The following is a 22,330-nucleotide window of genomic DNA, read 5'->3' as shown; positions in this document are numbered from 1 at the left end:
TAGGTTTGCTCTTGTTTTTTTTTATTAGAAATGTTTACACCTAATAGTAAATTCCAGAAATCTGATGTTTTTTTTTTTTCTAGAACACCGCTGACACAAATGTGTGGATCTGATTGTAATTCAGGACGGTGCTTCTTTGTGGGTGGCCAAATAGTGGGGAAAAATGTCCTTAGTCTGTTCCATTGAGCTTGTTTGAAGCCTTTCTCTATTATTTGCTACATGGACTCCTGCTTTCTCCTCAGATGGTGTTAGAAGCCTCTGAAAAGCCCCAGGCTATGGAGAGTTGGGGCTGAAATGGATGGAAGTGGTGTAGTGACTAATCTTTGTGATAAAATACCGAGTCATATTTGCTTCAAAAAGCCTCTGGAATCATACCTTGTGTTTGATATGTTGCTCTTGATGACAGAGGATTGGGTTTGAACTTCTCTTCTAGTGCCAGTGCCTTTTATCCTCCAAGCGTCTGATCCAAGTTTATGGATTTATACAGCATAAAGAGGACTGCAGCATTAGAAGAGCAGAATGTGTGTTCAGGAGACTTTTTTTTTTTTTGTGGAAAGCTTTATCCATGTTGGCAAACCACCCACAAATAGTGTTATGATCTATATACTGACAACACAAACTTGTATTGTTCTTTCTCTTTAAGCAAAGGTGCCACTTTGGCACATTGCTGTCAGCTTGTGTTCATGGATAGCCACAAGTTTGGATCACTTTGCTCTTATTTATATTTTTTCCCTTTCTTTTTACAATTGTCTCTCAACGGTTCTCTTTTCTTTTACACGTTTCTCTCTCAGAATATCAGTTTCTCTACATCAGTATCTCTCATTTTGGGTGTCTCTGCAGGGCTGGCTATCTCCCACAGAGCATCCCTCTGCAGATCATCTGTTACCTGTCGGAGGAGGATGAGTTTCTGCCCTGGCACGCTGCCAGCCGTGCGCTGTACCAGCTTGACAAGCTGCTTGACCGCACCAAGGACTACAGCATCTTTAGCGTAAGTGAATCTCCATTAGTTCTTGTGGAACTTCTCCAATGACCTGGGGATCAACATCGGTTGTGGAGTTTAAACTCTGTTGGTCCCACTGAGCATTCAGGACTGAACACAAAACGAGAAAAATTATTGTTTGTTTAATTCACATCTGTACAATGAGAAAAAGGAATACGTGGTCAGTCAGATTTTAAAAAATACGATGTATAGTTTACATAGAAATATTAAGTTTCTCAAAAAAAAAAAAATTTACTAAAATTTATTTAAACCAGTTTCTGAATTACTAGATTGGATGATGTGGAGTGATCGTGATCACATAGTCATAACATAAACTGTTTACATTGAGAAAACCCAAGAGGATGATGGGATATATGACTATAGTATTACATTCAGGGGCTTAGGCTATGCATATTAGAATAGAACAATGCTAATGAGTCTGTTGCAAAACAACAGTGCCATTGATTTCTCGACTAGTGCGAGCTCTGTGTTTCGTTTTATTCACGTCTTTACAAATACACGCTCAAATAATGTTAGATGTATGAAACCTTATTGTGTTATTGCTACTCCATTCAATTATGTGGAACCATTTTAATGGATTTAATTCTTTTTAAAGCTTTTTTTCAGCCACTTTGAGCTTTCAACAATGATCTGGAATCAGTAAAGAGCCTAAGAGTAACAGCAAATTATAGGACGTGTCAGCACAGAGCTAACTTCAGATCAGCAGTAATGAGCTGTTTCACCAAGAAGCAGACACAGGGATGGTTAGAAGGAATTGTTAAACCAAACCAAATCAGATTTCCTGTCATCTGTTCCTCTGAATACTCTTTCTTCCTCTAATGAGTTACTAGATATCTATATCTGTGAGCTTAGCATGATCTTATAGTATTTGGATTCTCATGTCAGTAAGGACCAAAACAAGCCACGTTAAATGAACGTGGAAACACACACACACACACACACACACACACACAAAACCATACACAAGTGAACACAATCATAAAGTGCATATCGTCGCTGTCAGGCAAAATCCTCGTATCTCCAAAACCGTTATTTTTCAGGAAATTAAAAAAAACGCCGTACCTTATCTGCAGTGCACAGGGTTTAGTCCACATTGCAGTGGATTGTCTTGCGCTAAATTCCTGTCCTCAGAAGAGCACCAGAACTAGCGGGGGTCAAGATTTTTTTTTGAAGTGTTTTGAAGACATTTACCTCAGAAGACGTGTTGATTCGTTGCGACTCTTCTTGAGGAGAAATATGCTGCGAAGCTCTCCCACGGAGTGAGGAAGAGGTGGACAGTTGAAGTGTCCAATGGAGTTATGAGATTTGCGCTCAAGCTATTTTCAAGACTTTAGATTGGTTAATAACTTGTAAAAATAACAGACCCACGTGGGGACTGACCAATAGCATCGATATGTGAAAAAATATGAAAATGACCAAATTTGGACATACGAGGTTTCCGCCCGACAGCGACGATATGTGTATTATCTACTTACCAGTCTCTCTCCTTTTTCCCCCACTCTCTGTGATTTGTTCTCTCTATCCCTTCCTTCTTCCCTTGCTTCTCTCCTTGTCCATCTCTCCTTCTTTTTTATCCTGTATGTTCAGAGCTATGTGTTGAGGCAGGTTGAGCTGAAGTATCATAAGCTAGGCTGGCCAAGTATGAATGCAGACGGCTCCTTCCTGCAGGCCACCTATCAGACTGAGTAAGTGCCAAGACTTTCACTGCTCTAAACACAGACACACACAGTGAAGACAACCTCCATTTGGGATTCACAGTTAAGGAGCCAAAACTTTTTCCCCTATATATAAGACAGATTTATTCCAGCTCTATTTTAGCTCAATATACTGTATATCAGAATTGTATTGAGTCAAAGGTTTTACATAAACCTGATTGGCCAGTTGTTCTAATGAACAGATCATTAGTGTCACAGTTGGGTGCTGTGAGCCAAACCGACCGCGCAGCACATGCTACAACCTGCAGTGCTACATTGTTCGGTGTTTTCATGTGTTTGTTGACATTGCCACAGGGTTTTGTTTTGATTATCCTTGTATTGGCCTAACGGTTGATGTCCTAATGAGTCACATTTGGTCTTAGCTTTGAGTTTTTCCTTTGATTAGTCAAGCGCCGTGTGTCTTGTGTTTAGCGCAAATTATTTGTTCATACCTGATGACACCAAGCCTTTTGTACATTTTAACGGTTTCCATTTTTCCAATTAATTCATTACATTCACGACTATTTATTTATGTCTTATGTGCTTTCTATCCACACTTCCACTACCTAAAATTCCTTTATACTTCTATATTCTTCTTTCCCTCTTTCACTTTCTTGCTATCACTTTGCCTCCCTTATTACACTACCTCTTTCTCTTTCTTATTCCATCTTATATTTCCTGACCATTTCTTCTCTTTTTTTTCTATACCACTCTTATTTGCACTGTGCGTTATTCCCTATCTTGCTATTCATGTCCTCACTCCTATATCCCTGCCCCTATTTACTTCCTCTCTCTTATTCCCTCTGTACTACTCTCCCATTTACTTCATCACTATCCCTCATATGGCATCTTACATTTTTTTCCATCCTTCTTCCATTCTCTAAATCTTACCCTGTCTCACCATATATTATTCCCTCTCCACTTGTCTGTCCTTTCTTCTATGTTACTTCGCTACCCCAACCAGAGAGCTACAAAGGGCGGTGATTATGTTGGCCTGCAGTTTTGGGAATAAACACTGCCACCGGCAGGCTGTGTCCCTTGTGTCCGAGTGGATATCGAGTAACAAGAACAGGTAAAACACACACACACACACTCAGACTCACACTCACACGCAAACACAGACACACACAAACACTCTCAGACTCACACTCACACGCAAACACAGACACACACACAAACACACTCAGACTCACACTCACACGCAAATACAGACACATGCAAACACACTCAGACTCACACTCACACGCAAACACAGACACACACAAACACACTCAGACTCACACTCACACGCAAACACAGACACACACAAACACACTCAGACTCACACACACACACAGACACACACACACACACTTTACATAATTACTAATAAAGCTAATTAATGTCACACTTAAACCTAACTCTAACATCAGTAACATCAGGAAATATCTTTTAGTTTTTTCAAATATTAAAAAAGATTAAATATTAATTAATTACTACAGTTTTCTATTTAAAAAAGAAAAAGAGAATGCAAACAAACAAGGAAATAAATATAAAGACAGACAAATTTTACTTGGTCCATACCAACATATAAAAAGATGATTACACACACTGCAGCAGATGCTTTTTATCACTATATATAAACCCTGAAACGCACGTCTCAACAAATTAATTAGCATTTTAATTACTGCAATTAACCCCTATGAAATAAATGTCTGGATGAAACAGTATGGAGTCAGTATTGTTGTCATGGTAGTGTGTGATTTTGACAGAAATCAAAAGTGAAAAGTACGTTCTGTGTGTAAAGGTGGCAACTGAGTGTAAGTGTGAGACGCTGTGTACTGGGACTGACACTGTGACATTGGTTTGTGTGATAATTTGACATCTGATCGATATATTGCACAGGAATCACGCCAGCCCTCAGTGTGTACCCACTGTCTGCCAAGCACAGCAACACCTATTTGCTCATCTAATAGCTTTTGTCCCCAAACAGCCTTGCATATAGGGCAGTGATCCACAAGCAAACACAAGATGCCATAAGTACCATCTAATTGGGAAAATAGAGCTTATGAAATGTACAAGCAGCTGCTGTGTGTGTGTTTGTGTGTGTGTGTGTGTGTGTGTGTGTGTTTGTATATGTGTGTTTGTGTGTGTGTTTGTATGTGTGTTTTTGTGTCTTTCTGTGTGTGTGTGTGTGTTTGTTTGTATGTGTGTTTTTGTGTCTTTGTGTGTGTGTGTGTGTGTGTGTGTTAAACAATTCTACCAAATGATTTTTCCCCTTTAACCTGGCCCTATTATTATTATTATTATTATTATTATTATTATTATTATTATTATTATAGCTGAGTATAAATGGTGATATAAGACATAAGAATAAAGGATAAGGGATAAATGTTTCGTTGGCTTTGTCCTGATCGCAGCTCTCTGAGTGAACGAGACTTCATAAAGCATTGTGATGCTACATAAAGCTAAAGAAAGCATAAAAGAAATAAGTTCTTGTTTACAAAATGCCTCTAAATGATTTTTAAAAATTGGAGACAAACTACAGCCTGTTAACGACAATTTAATTAATGTCATTACTCATCATGTCACACTCATGTGCCACAATAGGCTGATGCTTTTATCTAAAGAAACTTCGACTTGGCTTGGTTTTACTATTTAAACATTACATCCGTACCCATTCACACCTCCAAGTTTGCAGATTTTTCTTGAGTAGAAGTGTCAGACACACTTAGTATCTACACAATAGTATCTACACAATCACCCTAAAAAACCTGCACATGCTTAAAAGTTTAGCACTTTAAAAGCAAGATATAGTTAAAAATGAAAAACTTTTGCCATAGATTGCTGCATAAATAATCCTAATTGTAAACTATAATCAGATTAATCATAGCGCAATTGAATAAATATTGCTGTCACCCAGCTAATTCTAAAATAGCACTTGACTCTGTGCATCGTTTTATTTAGCATTTTATTATGATTTTATTTATATAGCACACTAAGAGATAATTGTGTACACAACCCGAGGTATCTACTGAGTGTCTATTTAGAATAGCTGAAATAATGAATACAATAATGTCTGTTAAATAAAATAATGAACTGTTAATTCTGTCAAAACTCTTATTAAATTTTGGCGGATGGCTCACTTTTATCCATAAGTATTTGCGCTTTTAGATTAATGCTGATTAGGCAAAAAATCACTATAAAGGAATACTGCTTTTATCAGTATAGTGTTTTTAATTGTTTTTAGTAGTAATGCCTAAGACTCATATTTCAGCATGATATATTGTGGGTAAATGACACAGTGTTAACAGTGACACAACGAAGTGATATTGACGCCAACGTCATCCATCTTTGGTGTGTAAGATCTCCACACAAATCTGCTCCTGTTTTTTTGTTTCTGTGTACAGCATTGAATTTCTTTGTTATATTCGTAGAAAAGTAAATAGGCTACTTTAAGTCTCTTTCTTATGAACTTATGACCTTGAGTTCGTGTTCCATAAAGTTTCATGACAAATACAGTTCAAAATAAGAAATAAGTTCACATGATATCGTCAAGCTATCATGCTTCATCTTGTACAAAAGTAAATGATGACACTGAATATATTTCCACTCGCTGAGATGCCCCAAGTACGTAATTCATAGTTCTCTAAGTTACTGTCAATTATTCTGTTTAAGGTTATCGCAAAAGAGGTCAAATGTCTCACAATGAAAGCCAACAGTGTCCTTTTAATAATTATTGAAAATATCCGATACATCGATTTCCATACCGCCGGTGAAATGGAACAGCAGTGTATTGGTAGAAAGTGTTAACTGATCCAAAAACTCAACAGAGCCCATAACGTATCCAGCAGTCTTTGTGGGAATATTATTTTCCAAAACACTGAAATTGCTACATGAACTTGGAACATGTCTTAACTTTCACACGAGTCCAATCCTCGTATGAGCTCTCGTGTAGCTGTTTTATTGTACTGAGGCCAAAGTCCCCTGAGGCCATTCCTCAGAAAAGCTTTATGTCCTGATGTGGGAGCACAATTCGTCCTTTGATCTGTTCAGTCCTCCAGAGAGGTTTGTTTATGACATCTGTCCATTTCTCTATAAATCCGTTTCTAATGGAGCTTTCATGTTCAGTTTCATCCTGCAGCAGTGTCGGTGTCTATATTTCAACTACAGTACAAAATGCTACAGTTGTAGTAATAACATCAGAAATGTATAAATGATATCATACACGATTACCTGCCGTGTTTCTCCATAGCGTAGACTAAAGGACAAATTTAGAATATATATCGAGAATTTTAAACAATTCAAAGAAACCTTAGGAAATCCTGTCTAATTCTATTGTAAAATTTACTTTAAGCTATTATTTTTCTGTTCTTTTATTATTAGTATTATTATTAATATTGCTATTTGTGTTTTTATATTATATGAATACTGATAAGTCATTTTATTATATTTAGTCATATTATTCATTCATTCATTCATTCATTCATCTTCTACCGCTTATCCGAACTACCTCGGGTCACCGGGAGCCTGTGCCTATCTCAGGCGTCATGGGGCATCAAGGCAGGATACACCCTGGACAGAGTGCCAACCCATCGCAGGGCACACACACACACACACACACACTCTCATTCACTCACGCAATCACACACTACGGACAATTTTCCAGAGATGCCAATCAACCTACCATGCATGTCTTTGGACCGGGGGAGGAAACCGGAGTACCCGGAGGAAACCCCCGAGGCACGGGGAGAACAGGCAAACTCCACACACACAAGGCGGAGGCGGGAATCGAACCCCCAGCCCTGGAGGTGTGAGGCGAACGTGCTAACTACTAAGCCACCGTGCACCCCCATGTATTATTCATATATCTTTAAATAAAATAATAAAGTATGCAATCAGCAGCAGAATAAAGGGTCGATTTTGAAGGCTCTGATTAACCACATTTAAAGTTTAATCAAGAAAATAAGAAGCAAATGAACATGAATTATTTATTACAGACCTTACTAGATCAGAGTAGACTTATTCTGTATTCCTTACATTTTTCTACAACTTGTAAAAATTAAACCACCGTAAATCTTTCACTAATTAACAACAGGCTTTCTTTCCTGTCTCAGTTAGCATTAGAAATAATACCTGCATTTGTCGTGGTCATTCTGATTATTACAAGAACAAGCACGTAAAATCTAGCCATTCTGTGAGGAGAGACTGAGCTGGAATTTATAAAATATATCCCTTATTTAAAAAAAAAAAAATACAGTTTACAGAATAATCTGACCGATCACTAGGCCTATGGTTTATTTTAAATAAATAATTAATAATTAATTTAATTCACATTTCTATTCATAAAAAATTTGCTGAAATTGATATTTGTCAAAAATGTGAATGTGAATTAAATAAATAAATAAATAAATAAATAAATATGCGTTATATTTAATAGCAATTTTTTTTTTTGAGATTTTAATAATAATTCCACTTTTCTGCATGACATGTTATGTCAAACTCTCAAATAGTGGCACTACACTTACTCAAGCCCATATCACCCATAATGCTCTGTTCCCCATACACTGTAAAGAAGCAATACAGAGAACAAGCTACAGCCACACAGTTTACATCATTACTGAGGATTTTACAAAGCATGAAAAATGAGAGCAGTTTGATTCCTCACCTTAAATTAGGCCAAGTCAAGAGGGAGGGAGCATAACATGTGATTTCCAAAAAACTGTAGGCCGCAATCGGCGAGATGGAAAGCAATACATAAACTGACTTACTGAGCAATAATGGATAAAGATGCTTCTGTAATTCCTTCTAGAAGCTAAAAATAATTTGCTATAAAGAATAAACCTAATGCTAATCAGCACCGCTGCAAATATTCATAAGGTTATATACAAAATCAAGACTGAAGTCCATATCATACCCTCATACTTTCTGTGATAGCTGTGCTCATGTTCCACACACGTGAATGGAAGAATTCTTTTCCTGAATGTGTGTTGTTGTAACTTTACACAATACGTCTTGGCAGAAACCTACAGAAAATCTGCAGGAATTTTAGGAGCTCCTCTGAATATCATGGAGTCGCTTGATTCTGCTTTAATTTCTGCAAACACAAAATCGTGATCACGAAATCGTGATTTTTTTAACCTTTAAGTTTACACATGTCTATACTACTGTAACTGGACTTAAAATGGAGAACAGCAGAACCTTATTATTTGGCATGAGTTGGCAATCAGATAAATCACAATGTTTCTCAGTGGGTTTAATGTTGGGGATTGTGACTGGGTTGATAAATATGATACCTATTGTTATTTACATACAATTAGATCAGCTTGTTAAGTGTATATGACAAATTACAAGATTACCTTTATCTTCTAAACCTCTTTGGGAATCCTCTTTTGGCATCAAGTTATAGCTATTGAAGATATTACTGTAATATCGCTTTATTATTTAGTTGCTAAATCATTATAATTCAACTAAATTTCAAAATAACTGTCAAAATTATTGTTCTTTTGTGCCTAAGGTAATTGTACACACTCTTTACATGCTATTCATGACGTTTAATTATACCCCTGGGTTTGTGTATGCTAATCTAAGTGCTTCAATGCTGCAGGATTCCCCCAAATGTACGGGACATTGTCTACTGCACGGGTGTCTCTCTAATGGATGAAGATGTATGGGAGTTTATCTGGATGAAGTTTCACTCCTCTATGGCCATCTCAGAGAAGAAAGTCCTGCTGGAGGCCCTAACTTGCAGTGACAGTACTTACCTACTTAACAGGTGAGATCTGATTTGACCAGATTCATAAAAATATGCTGATGCAACATGCCTAGCAGACAAAATAACATCATTTAAATACCTCAGTGGTATCTGTAATAGAAATTTGATTATTTTAAAGGTAACACAATAACATAATATAGATATTGTGAGAACATGTAATAGTAGCTCAGTGTTTTTTTTTTTGAGTAGTTTTGTAAGTCACAGAACTGCCTAGAACATAGTACATGTCCTAATGGCCATGTTAATTACGACTTAACTACAAGAAGGCAAATATACAGAGAATGGTTTGTATGAAGTAGCTTCTCTGTACTCCTGTAGAACGTCCTACAGCAAAGGACTGATAAAGGACCATGAGGCTAGTCCTTCTCCAAATGCACAAACCATGTGTAAACTAAAGTGTGAATTATTCTTCTGTAATTAAAATAGATCTTGCTGTTGACCTTCTGGTTCTTCTATATCATCTTAATCAAATCTGAAATCTTCAACTTGTAAGGTCGTGATGGTCCAGCGGTCCAGGCGCTGAGACATCTACGTTGGGTCCTTGAGCAAGGCCCTTAACCTCACCTGCTCCAGGGGCGCCGCACGATGGCTGACCCTGCGCTCTGACCCCAGGCTCATAATAGCCTGGGATATGCGAAAATGGGGAAGTCGTGGCCTAATGGTTAGAGAGTCTGACTCCTAACCCTAAGGTTTTGGGTTTGAGTCTTGAGCCGGCCACGACTGAGGTGCCCTTGAGCAAGGCACCGAACCCCCCAACTGCTCCCCGGGCATCGCAGCATAAATGGCTGCCCACTGCTCTGAGTGTGTGTTCACGGTGTGTATGTGTTCACTGCTGTGTGTGTGCACTTTGGATGGTTTTAAACGCAGAGAACAAATTCGGAGTATGGGTCACCGTACTTAGCCAGATGTCACGTCACTTTAACAGCTTGCCATTCCATTAATATCTTAGGTTTAAATTCATGATATACACCAACACCACTGAAGACATGAATATGGCCCATTCAATTTTGATGTATCATGTTAAGTCTGCTAATACAATCACAGAATCAATCATAGGTGCTCCAGTGCTAATTATATTCATGATCAATCTTGTGGCATTGTCAGTCTTACAACAGGAGCAGATCCAGTCTATTTCTATTGTGACCTTCCAGATATTTCTATCATGTCCACCATGCACAGTGAACTCCCATAATAGCAATATGTAGTTAGAAGGAGCACTAATATTGTAGACTGCTATTTGGTCCACATGCACAGTCTGCATTTTCTTTACTGAGACTCAAATCCTCATAGTGATTGTAGAGACAATCTTCTTCCACATTGGGAAACTCACATACTGTAAGGCTAATCTCCTTTCAAATCTCCAAACTAGGAAAGAAACCAGAACCTGAATTTGTGTTAATGTGAGGCTGACTACAATTAGTCCACACACTTCCAGCACTTCCCTCATCAGTGTAGTGGCATTTTTTGTTTCATAAACAAATCCCGTTTTGAATGTGTATGGTTAAGATGTACAAATTGCAAGGTGAAAGGTGAAAGAAATTATAATTCCTCACAAACATGATTATCAATCATTATCAAGCAGTGAGATCTGCCATTTCATACAAGAACAAGAGGTCTCACTTTTAAAGGCTCTGAGAGGTGGAGCTTAGATTCACCAATCATTTGGCATCTGATAGCTACTGTACACTCTGTCAATCAAAAACATGACCAATTTGGGGTATATCCAGGAGTTGGGGTCTGATTTGACCCTCCATGTCACCTGGTCTGATGACTTCCTATTTGTAGAGAAAAAGAGTGTAGGACCGTGACTACCATGGAATGTACTGGATCATAAAAAGACCACTACCCCATGCCAACCATACAGGACCAATTATTTGGAGCCCAATTCTTCACCAAGCTCAACATGAAGAGTGTTCTCATATATACCCCAGAGGACTATTAGTGGAACACTTCCTTATCTTCAGCCATCAATCACTATGAAGGCTTGGCCACACCTACCGGAGATCGTGGTTGCCTTTTTCAACAATGTACAAACTACTGCAGGGTTTTACAAGAGCATACCAAGTAATCTGTTCTTACTATTTCAAGCTGTACAAGCACTATTGCTGCCTGACATTATACCTGTACCAGATCCTGACACGCTTCTACTGCTGTGGAGATTACCCACTTGTGGCTCACTGTCTTCTTCTGTGAATGGTTCCATATGGATTTCCTTAAAATTGCTGTTGGTATTATACAAATAAATTTGCACTCAGCTGAATTTATGACACATGGTTTGGTCCAAATTCTGCTCTAAGCATTTCTTAACAAGTATTCTCAAAGAATACTAGAAAACTGACACTTTACAGTAGGTGAATGTCAGTTTTACTTTCCTTCCATATGTACAGTACGTACTGTCACTTGAGGGCATATATGCTAAGGAACAGGTCTTCCATGTCATCTCATCTGGTGCAGAAAAGTTGTTCACTTACCTCAAGCACTGCTTCACCATGGTACGAGTCAAGCTTCAACCAGTACCTTTTTTGTTGTGGTGAATAGCTCTTAGGTAGGAGTAAGGAGCTATGATCTTACAGGGGCACAAGCCTCAAGTTAAGTTTTTAATTGCTTACGTTTTTTCAACAATCAGCAGCACACCTAGGCAACAAAGTGTTCCTTGCTACTAAGCTGGCTCTCAAGGAATGGTGTCATTGGCTGGAAGGAGGACCCTTCATTGCACTTAAGTGGAGTTCATTCACAGGGCCTATCATCTACCAGCACAGTACTTCTCAGTCTGTAATGCCTCTCTGCTGAGAATTTTCAGGACACGCCAAGTTGATGACCAAGAAAGTGATGAAAACTTTCTGTCTAAATGTTCAGTTGCCTCAGGAGTGACCCTTACAGTAGTGGCTTTTGTAGCAAATTCAGTCTCTCAGCCTGCCTTTGCTATAGCTAATTCCAGCTCATCAAGGATATTTGTTTAAAAGATATATTCAGTCAGTCAGTTGTCACTTTGCACATTGTCAGACTGTACTACTCTTGAGTCTTGCTATCTTTGTCAATGATTAATGTATTTCACACAAAAAAAAGAATGCATAATGTTGGTTTACACCATATTTGTTTTGTTACTTTTACTTTTTCTTTAAGATTAGAGGTGACAAAATTATTTAATAGCATTTGAAGGGAACAAATTTAATAGTTTTTTTTTTTTGCGTGTTTATTTTATTGATTTTTTTCATGGTTAACATATTTGGTTTGGCTGCCCAAAATAACTATAACAATTTTAATTTCAATTCAATTTAATGTATTTATTTGTATAGGGCTTTTAACAGTTCACATTGTCTCAAAGCATCTTTACAGAAGTATAAACAACAACAATAACAACAATAATTAGAATTATAATTATAGCTGTTATTATTATTATTATTAGTAGTAGTAGTAGTAGTAGTAGTAGTAGTATTGTTATTATATAACTGTAAAAATAATAAAACAGTACAGTATACAGTGTATGCATTGACCAGGAGTTCAATTTAGAATACTATAAGATCCAATGGAATCACTGAATTTTTACACATTAATTAAAACACATTTAATAAGCATACTTGGTGACCTTTTCAGTATATAATTATTTTTTGTTTGTATTTTCCATAACAGTTAATTGGACCCCAGGGTATATATTCCATGCTGAACTGTATTTATAGGTATAGTAGATCAGGGGAGAATAACCCTGCCATGGAAGAAACAATACATTTAACAATCCAACAAGAAGGAAGACAGATCTTTGTACAATCGTTTTCATTGTGGCCAAGAAAAGAGGAACACCACTCAGGCAATTAAAGTGAAAAGCATCACATTGCATTAAAGTTATTGGGTAATACTTGTTCTTGTGAAAGGATAAACTACTATTTAGTATCTTCACTGTCCAAAAGTATAGAGTATTTATTAAAAGTAAGAGTAGAGAAAGCTACTGAACCTCCCAAAAGGCAACAATATTCACCATATGGCTTACACATCCTCATGGCCTGAACATTTACTAGTCTAGCACCTTAAGTACATCTTCATATTCTGTGTATCCAGTGCATCGTGTACTGTATATAAGAATCTAAGAAATGAGTCCAATTCTCTCACTATTTGTCAAAGCAAATAGGCACGTTTGAAAGAAAGTGCTGCAGTGTGTAACAGTGGAGAAATTCAGTCAGCCATATGGCCATGTTGTATTGCTTTTCACACAGCACATCCCCCTGACAGTAATCTACTTCACAAGTGTCATTCTAGACCGTAAAGTGAATGTGTGAACCTGTCAGTGTGGAAAACAGAAGGAGTGATGATTGTCAACGATCCTGCTCGTTGTTAGCACTGAATAAGAGATTCGCAGTTCTGAAACCATGTTCATTTCTCCTGCACAGTAACATTAAAAGGGGAAAGGCTGCAATAAAAACTTGCACTCCTGAGATAAAACAGAGAAGCGGAAAAACTTTGAGCAACGATGATGAATCTCTCAAGAGTGCAGTAAAAAAATGTGTGTATGTAATTGCAGTTGGAAAACAGTTAAATGGTGGAGTCTTTATTTATTTATTTATTTATTTATTTATTTTGTTTATGTCTGAGTTATTGTTTCTCCAGATTCATTCTCTTCTAAATATAATCTGTTATGCAATTAATGCAATAAAATATTTTAGATCTCTCAAGCCAAGCCATAGGATGTAAATATCCCAATTAAAGAGTGTGTATTTGAATGTGCAGTCTGCTAACAGCATAAACAACAGAGAGGGTAAATAAATGACATAAATTCTGTTTTTTGCATGTGCTAATTGTTCACAATAGCAATGGCAGATTCAGTTCTCCAAGAAATAAAGAATTGACTTAACGTGAAATTTCAGCTGCATGCTTTTGAATCTGCTCGGTTACCACTTTATAGCTTTGGCTGTAAGTAAATACAAATCTGTATCAGCATCTAACTATCTATGGCAGCAAGTGTGGCTTGCACGATCCACATAGCCAGACACATTTAAATCAACACTGCAAATTCTCTCATGTGTGCCATGTGTTGCTGTTTGTCCTTCTGATGACAGTATAGGGTTAGGAATCTACAGTCTAGTACAACCCAACAGACTGGCCTTAGCGCATCCTCAAATCACTGCAAGCCAAATCAGTGCTCTATATTTCATTGCTAACGTAAGTATTAACAGAGTTCCAACATGACTATAGGACACCTCACCCACCCCATTATCATCCAACAGAACAGGCTCTGTACACCCTCAATCACCACCACTAAAGGGTCAGTGGATAATTAAAAGGTAGAGCTCATGCTCCAGAACAAGTCTTGCTTCCTTAACATGATTCCTTGGCGGTTTTCTGTCTGATTTCAGATTTAATAGTGCTGACCTTTGGACTAAGAGATATTTATGCGGAGACATGTATAGTATGCAGACCTGTGAAATGCATAATTCCTTCGTTCCTTTGCCCTAGAACATGAATGAATTTTTTAAGTTCTGCCTTTCAAGATTTGTCACACACTTGCTCATGGCCCAGAATGTGCCATTTCTTCGAGAATAGATAGACCCATTTAGCACCCTCTGACAGTTTACCTGTGTCTGTGGAGCTTAGTCCAGGTCAAAGATTGTGACTAGTCGAGTAAACGCTCTTAAAAAATCTAGATCTAGCATACAGGCCTTGTTTACAGATTGAAACTGTTTACATGCTATTATTTGGCACTGGTCCACTTGTTCCTAGGGTACTTTCTGCAGGGACTGCTGGGTTGTGAATTGGTGTATTCACTGGGAGATTATACGGTTATCACAGCATTTGTGAATAGAAAAAGGCATCTTAGTCTGCCATGTGTTCCAAAGAACCTGGAACATGATTTCATTCTTGTGCTTGTGTTCTTTAAGTCCTATAATTATGAACTCAGGTTGGATGCCAAACCTTGGTGGATGCGAAAAACGTCTTGCTTGTGTTTACATCTGCTAACCAAGTGGGAGAACTGCATGCAATAAGCTCAGGGTGATGAATGTATGACAGCCATATTTCTCACAAATTCTATGTCATATGGTCATTTGTTTACACTTGCACTTGCTACACATTGATACACATGCACGAGTGCACAAGAAACTATTCAGGTATTTATTTGCCATTCATAAAACCACCAGCATTTATTTTGTTTTAGTGACTATATTCACTGTGACTTTGAGGCTTTTACACACTATACTGTAGGTGCTGATTAAATCCCTTTTACACTTTGGGACTAAACAAAAATATAATGTGTCCCAACCATTTCCTTTTTTAATGTGCAGTCCTTTGTAGACCTTTTCAGTAAATCAGCCAGTAATGTTATCTGCTGGTCAATTTGGCACCACAATGAAGGGTTCACACCACAAAAGTGCATCTAAATTACAAGTGTGAAAATTTTCCCTACCTGGGGTTAAACGCAGTGTGAAAAGCCCTAATGTTATTTGTTCTTTTCCAGACTGCTCAACTTGTCTTTAAGCTCAGATCTGGTTCCAGATCAGGATGTGATTGACATCATCATCCACGTTGGCCGCAACCCACATGGACGACGTTTGGCATGGAGGTATTTCAGAGAAAAGTGGGACATATTAAACTCCAGGTATGCTTCTTAAGCATTATAAAGCTCCTATCTGTTGTATCTATCTTCTCTGTTTCTGATAAATGTACAGTATAAATGCATAAATGTATATTACCTGATCTGGATTTTTCAAATTGGTTGTGAAGCTCAGAATAAAGTACATTAATTGTCTGTGTTTGATCGTGAGGTTTATTAAAAGCAATGCTTCACTGAGTGTGACTTTCCTCTTGTGCAGGTATGGTGAGGCTTTATTTATGAACTCTAAATTAATCAGCGGTGTGACGGAGTTTCTCAACACAGAGAGCGAACTCAATGAGGTGAGCTATGAAGCTGAGAGAAAGATCACACATTCATCACATCATGTCTTCTTCAACTGTACTACTAAAGAATAATGATATCAAGTACATCATGTATTTAGACTAATATGCACTCCTGGCCTTTAATTTATTCTTCTTTTTTTTTTCAACTACAAGATTTATCTCTGTAACATTATTACGCACCTGAAAGTCTTTCCCATCCATCTACAGAACCAACCAACTGAAAAAAAAAATAAAAATGAAATGTCTCTGTGTGAATGTTTGTTTAATTGCTAATCAAAACCATGTCCTTGCAGCTTATTAAAATTGTAGTCAATTAAAAAAAAATAATAATAATTAAACAAAACACAAACAATTCCCACATTTACTTAAATAGCCTGTTATTTTATATTAAAAATATATATATTTAATGTTAACACAATACATAACAATATCCAGTGAGTGCACTGTAAGGCTTTCATATATTAATGATGAAAATTGACAAAAAACTTTTATAATAAACCTAGAGGTCTTATTTTTTTTTTTTTAATAATTAAATAAATAAAAATAGTTTGAAGGCTCCAGCAAAGATGGTTCTTTAGTAACCACTTAAATCTAGTCAGGTTTGCAACTCCACTAAAACACAAGCTCCCAGTGTTATGGGAGTTGTTTTAGATCCACTGCAAACCTGACTAGATTTAAGTGGTTACTAAAGATGAATGGATGAATAGATGAATAGATGAATGAATGAATGAATGAACTGGAGAACAAATGCCAATTGTTAATGTTACTATCAGTAATCCAGCATGGTATGATGGATTTATTGTCACATGAATAAATTTAATCATTTTTAAATAAATGTAAGAAATAATGCTATAAAACTGTATGTGGAAAGTTCAAAGTTGGAGTCAAACGTGTGTGGACCCCAGACCATCACACCAATTTTTTATTTTTTTTGTTTTTTTCCCTCAAACTCTTAACACAAAGTAAAAAAAAAAAAAGGTCTTGAATGTCTTTATATGCTGTAGTATTACAATACATGATGACATGGTGTGTTAAAGTTGGACTCCACTGAACACATTTGGCCTGAACTGGAACACCGACTGAACCCCAGACCTCCTCACTCTTACAACATCAGTGTCTGATCTCATTAATGCTCTTGTGGAAAGCCTTTACAGAAGAGTGGAGTGCATTATATCAGGAAACACAGTGAGAATAAATCTGGAATGAGATTTTCACAAAGCATATATGGGTGTGATTGGTCTGGTCCAGTGTTGTATAAAGTACTAGAAAGCAATACTTGAGTAAAAGTACAAGTATCGTACTAGAAAAAGACTTTGGTAGAAGTGAAAGTTACCTTTTAGAATATTACTCAAGTAAAAGTCATAAAGTATCTGATATTTACTGTACTTAAGTATCAAAAGTCATTTTCTGATATTTAATGTACTTAAGTATTTGAAGTAAAAGTAAAAAGTAAAATTTCAGTGATTTTCGGTAGGCATAAGAGGCACTTCATACGGTAGGAAGAATCTTTCATTCCAATGTACAGAAGCATTTCTTGCAAATACGGCCACGGGTGTATAACGTTATCTTCTTCACCCTGTTCACCGAGTTCACCACTATCGTCGGTTTGGTCGTCTACGATAACAGGAGGTCCTCCAGTAGGTGCTTCCCTTGCGGTTTCAGTTGTGCTTCCTCCACCTTTGGCAACATTATGCTGAAATAGAGCGTGCTGAGCTGCGTAATACAATCTAGGAGCAGTGATTCGCCAAACCTCCCTTATTGCAGTCGCACACATTTCTTCTGATTTTATTTTGTAGTAACGAGTAACGAAGATGCTTAGTGGAAATATATCATCAGAGTAAAAGTATACATTTTATCTAGGAAATGTAGTGGAGTAAAAGTGAAATTTGACATAAATATAAATAGCGAAGTAAAGTACGGATACGTGAAATTTCTACTTAAGTACGGTAACGAAGTATTTGTACTCCGTTACATTACAACACTGGTCTGGTCAAGCTTGGTGTAGTGACTTCCTACAGTATAAATTCTAAATCTTTAAACTATGTGCTCTACTTTCTTTCCTCATCCCCAGCTGAAGGATTTCATCCAGATGAGCAGTGGAGGAGCAGTGTCTGCATTCACTCGAGCGTTGGAGATCGTCAAGGCCAATGTGAAATGGCACAATCTTTACAAGGAGCAATTCTTCCAGTGGCTGAGGAAATCACCCAATGACTAAATAATCCACCATGTTCATTATCTGTTAGCATGGAGTCTCTATCAAATATTTATAGACCATTAGCCATGGGAGAAGATAAAAGAACAATAAAATATCATTTTTGGACCCTGATAATCTTTTGTTTTTCCTAATAGAGAAAAGACCAGGCAACAAATGTGAAAGTGAGCATGGAGTAGGTCATATATGTGTTGCTGCAGACAGAATCAATGTTAAATATTGCCTGGTGGTGTACATCTCAAGTGACATTCCCTTTTTCCTTTCTTTTTTCTTTTTTTTTTTGAATATATTCAAAAAGATAAATATAAACAAATATATTTATTTTTTGAATATTCTTCAAATCTTTATACTTGTTCCATGCATGAATACAATTTCCTCCCTCCAATGATTCAATTTTCAGAGTTCAGACCTGAGTCCTGGGATGCTCAGGTCAGCATTTTGTGGACCGCATATTGATTCTAATCCGAATGTAGATAAGCACAAAATCAGCCAACCTGACAATCAGTGATTTCAACTCAAATGGTCCAAAGAAAGGAAAAATAAAGTTGGTGTTTATTTCCTTTCTTAAAGCCATAGGAAGAAGGACAGAGGAGATCCAGGCAGCAGTTTTTATTGGTGTATCGAATGATTGTGTGTGTCTCGGATGTATTGTATGTTAGTACTTGTTTTCTTCACACAAGGTCTCACCTTGTATATCTTGTGTAAAGTGTAAAGTAATCACTGTGTCAATATTTTCATATTCAGTAGTTTCTTACCCAGGAAACATTGAGAAGAAGAGCTGTAAAGGTTCAGACTTTTACAAGTTGTAATATTAGTAAAAAATATGCTATAAATTTAAATGTCAGCCAAAATCCCAGATTACTGCTCAGCTGAAAATCACATGCTAACATGATGCATATGTTTACAATGAGTTAAATTTACTATTAAAATATCAATTGTGTAAGCAGAGGATACAGACTCAAATATAATTTGGATCTATACAGTACAGTAGCATGTTGCCAGTTAAATAAAAAAAAAAAGAAATCAGCAAAATGCACCATATAGGTGAACAATATGAAAGTGTATAATCAGTGACAGGTGGTCATTTAAGCTATACACACAGTTTGTCATCCTTCTTCTACCCTGTTTATCAATGTACCATCACAGAAGCTTATATTTGATCAGATATTATTTGGGTGGTGAATTCTCAGCACAGCAGTAGCACTGACATGGTAATGTACATAGAGGTGATGATAATAGTGCAACAGACACAAAGGCCTAAATGTTACTGGTGGGTTGAGAACATTCCACCAGCCAAAAAACATCCAACCCACAACTAAATAAAGGAATTACATTTATTCTCATTTTCAAGCAATGTTTTGTCAGAGCTTTGAGTTTACAGACTTGTTTAGGAAGTGTTTAGGAAATTATCTGCATGATGAATTTCTTGTCAGGAAGTATGACTTCACACAAGGGACTATACACAAGCTCAAACGACTGGAACGAAGGAGAACAGAAAGGACGTTCGTCTAGTACTGACTGGTTTTGGTGAAAAAACTTCATTTGTCAAACTTGGAAAAAAAAGTTTCCATTCTTCGTAATACAAATAAAAACAGTGTGATGTTATTGACTGAAAACAGTAAAGAGGATAACACAGGGTTGTGGACTGATCAGTATCAGGTGTTAGTTGTAGAGATAAGAAACAACACCTGGATCTACCTGTGGTACAACTCTAATTAAACATTATGGTGAGATTTTTTTACATAAAGAAAATGAAGTTTTAAATGAGGCACAATATTATTGACTGATCCTACCTCTGTTATGTGTGTGGAGTTTGCATGTTCTCGCCATGCCTCGAGGGTTTCCTTTGGTTTTCCTCAGGTTTCCTCCCCCAAGTCCAAGGACATGTTGTAGCCAAATTAGCATCTCTAAATTGTGAATGTGTGTGCGAAACGATAGATTGTCAAGAGAGTAACCTGCCTTGTGCCTCGAGTCTCTTGAAATACTCCAGCTTCCCTGCGACTCGGTAGGATGAGTGGTGTATGGAATGGATGGATGGATTAATTGAGCGATATTAAATTGATATACTTTTTTCCCTTGTTGTTTTCCAGACATCTCAACCATGATGCTAAGCCCTGCCTACACTATGTGCTGCACTTGACACTGCCATTCATTTCAGATTCATGCCAGCGTGATGGGGGTTTATTAACGTGAGGAGTAATATGCTAAACTCCCTGAACACATCTCAATCAGTATTCTCCAGCAGTCTTGTTTGTGTTTAAATCTTTGAATTCTCCTGGAAAAAAATCAGCAAAAACAATAAACAAACACGTAAGATTATAAGGTGCATTACAGCTTTCTGATATCTCAGAGTTCTGCATGTTCAGCCTGTAGCTTTCTCTTGGAGTGGCCTTGAGATGAGTTCTTCAGTGATACATGTAGAGTTTGTAAACATTGTTGTGCATAAAGTTTCTTAATAAACAGGGCATTTGTGACCTCTCGTTTTGTTCAAGCAGAATAATCACACGGTAGACGTAGATATTCGGCACACTTGATTTTTCTGAACGTTCACATTGTTCACAATAATAGTTTCCATGTTTGTAAAAAATGCCTATTCGGATGCTTATAAAGTTTAGTTTGGAAAACATAAAAAGAGTTTAATTCTTTTGCAGGAAGTTTTGTATAATTTGTTTATTTGACCATATTTCTTTGTTACTTGTAATGGAACATCTATGAGTCTTTATCCAACTTATAAGCAGGTTCATGCATAAATATTTAGTTCAGTTCAAACTCTAAACTGTTGTATAATACAGTATGTACTGTTTGAAGGGCAGTGACTGTGCTGTGAACGGTGAACAGTGTAACATGATGTTCCAATTTCCTGTTTCCTTCCAGACTGCTGTTCTGCTTGTTCTCATTTTAATGCGCATCTCATTAACAAGTGCTGATTAGAGACACAGACAGAAGCAACACCAAACATTTACTTGCCACCTATCACATGAAATCCAGAACACAAAGAAACACAGCACCAGTCTGCCTTTCATCTGCTAAGATGGATGAAGGTAAGATTGCATACAATTGCTTGTGTGTTAGTGAGAACTGCCACTGAGAAAAAACAGAAGGATACACACACAAAAATATCTCATACAGTATATATATATATATATATATATATATATATATATATATATATATATATATATATATAGTATTAAATAGTATAGTATAAATAGTTTTTTACAGTATTTTACAGATACTTTTGCTAATTTGTAATCATTTAATTCCAAAAATTGCCCACAGAATGAAAATATTTCAAGTCAAGTGAATTCAAGAAGCTTTTATTGTCATTTCAACTATATATAGCTGTCACAGTACACAGTGACATGAGACAACGTTTCTCCAGGATCAGGGTGCTACATAAAACAAAGACAGAGCTATAAGGACTTATTAAGTAGTCTTAGCCACATAATGTGCAATTGTGCAACCTGGTGCAAACAGTGCAGGACAAGACAGACAAGACAGTGCAGGACAAAAGACAGTACAGACGAAAGTTACAAGACAACACAAAGAATACAAAAAAGACAATACACAAAAGACAATAATCAGAAACAGCACCGACCAGTGTAGGTACTGTATGTTCAAACAATATTGCGTGCAGTAATACTAGAGTGAACACAGTTTCTTAGCAGCAAATATTTAAAGCTTACAAATAGTCAAATATGTCTAGAAATAGATTTATATTTGGTATACTATAATCTTATAATTGGAAATAGCAGATAAATTTGACTGTATTCAGGATATACAATATT

The 22,330-nt window shown here is 36.9% G+C and overlaps 1 protein-coding gene across 1 annotated transcript in view; it reads left to right on the top strand.

Annotated features, from left to right (window-relative positions):
- LOC132859336 (thyrotropin-releasing hormone-degrading ectoenzyme-like) overlaps positions 1–20,786 on the top strand; it is a 159,200-nt gene extending 138,414 nt beyond the window's left edge. The window contains exons 14-20 of the mRNA XM_060890057.1: positions 841–988; positions 2,588–2,685; positions 3,659–3,766; positions 9,281–9,448; positions 15,891–16,031; positions 16,246–16,327; positions 18,402–20,786. Coding sequence (XP_060746040.1) covers positions 841–988; positions 2,588–2,685; positions 3,659–3,766; positions 9,281–9,448; positions 15,891–16,031; positions 16,246–16,327; positions 18,402–18,545 — 889 coding nt within the window. The 3' untranslated portion in view covers positions 18,546–20,786. The remainder of the gene's footprint in view (positions 1–840; positions 989–2,587; positions 2,686–3,658; positions 3,767–9,280; positions 9,449–15,890; positions 16,032–16,245; positions 16,328–18,401) is intronic.
- Positions 20,787–22,330: the final 1,544 nt, after the last annotated feature.

The sequence above is a fragment of the Tachysurus vachellii genome, chromosome 16, assembly GCF_030014155.1.
Source record: "Tachysurus vachellii isolate PV-2020 chromosome 16, HZAU_Pvac_v1, whole genome shotgun sequence".
Classification (NCBI taxonomy): Eukaryota; Metazoa; Chordata; class Actinopteri; order Siluriformes; family Bagridae; genus Tachysurus; species Tachysurus vachellii.
This window is presented reverse-complemented; position numbering and strand designations above follow the sequence as displayed.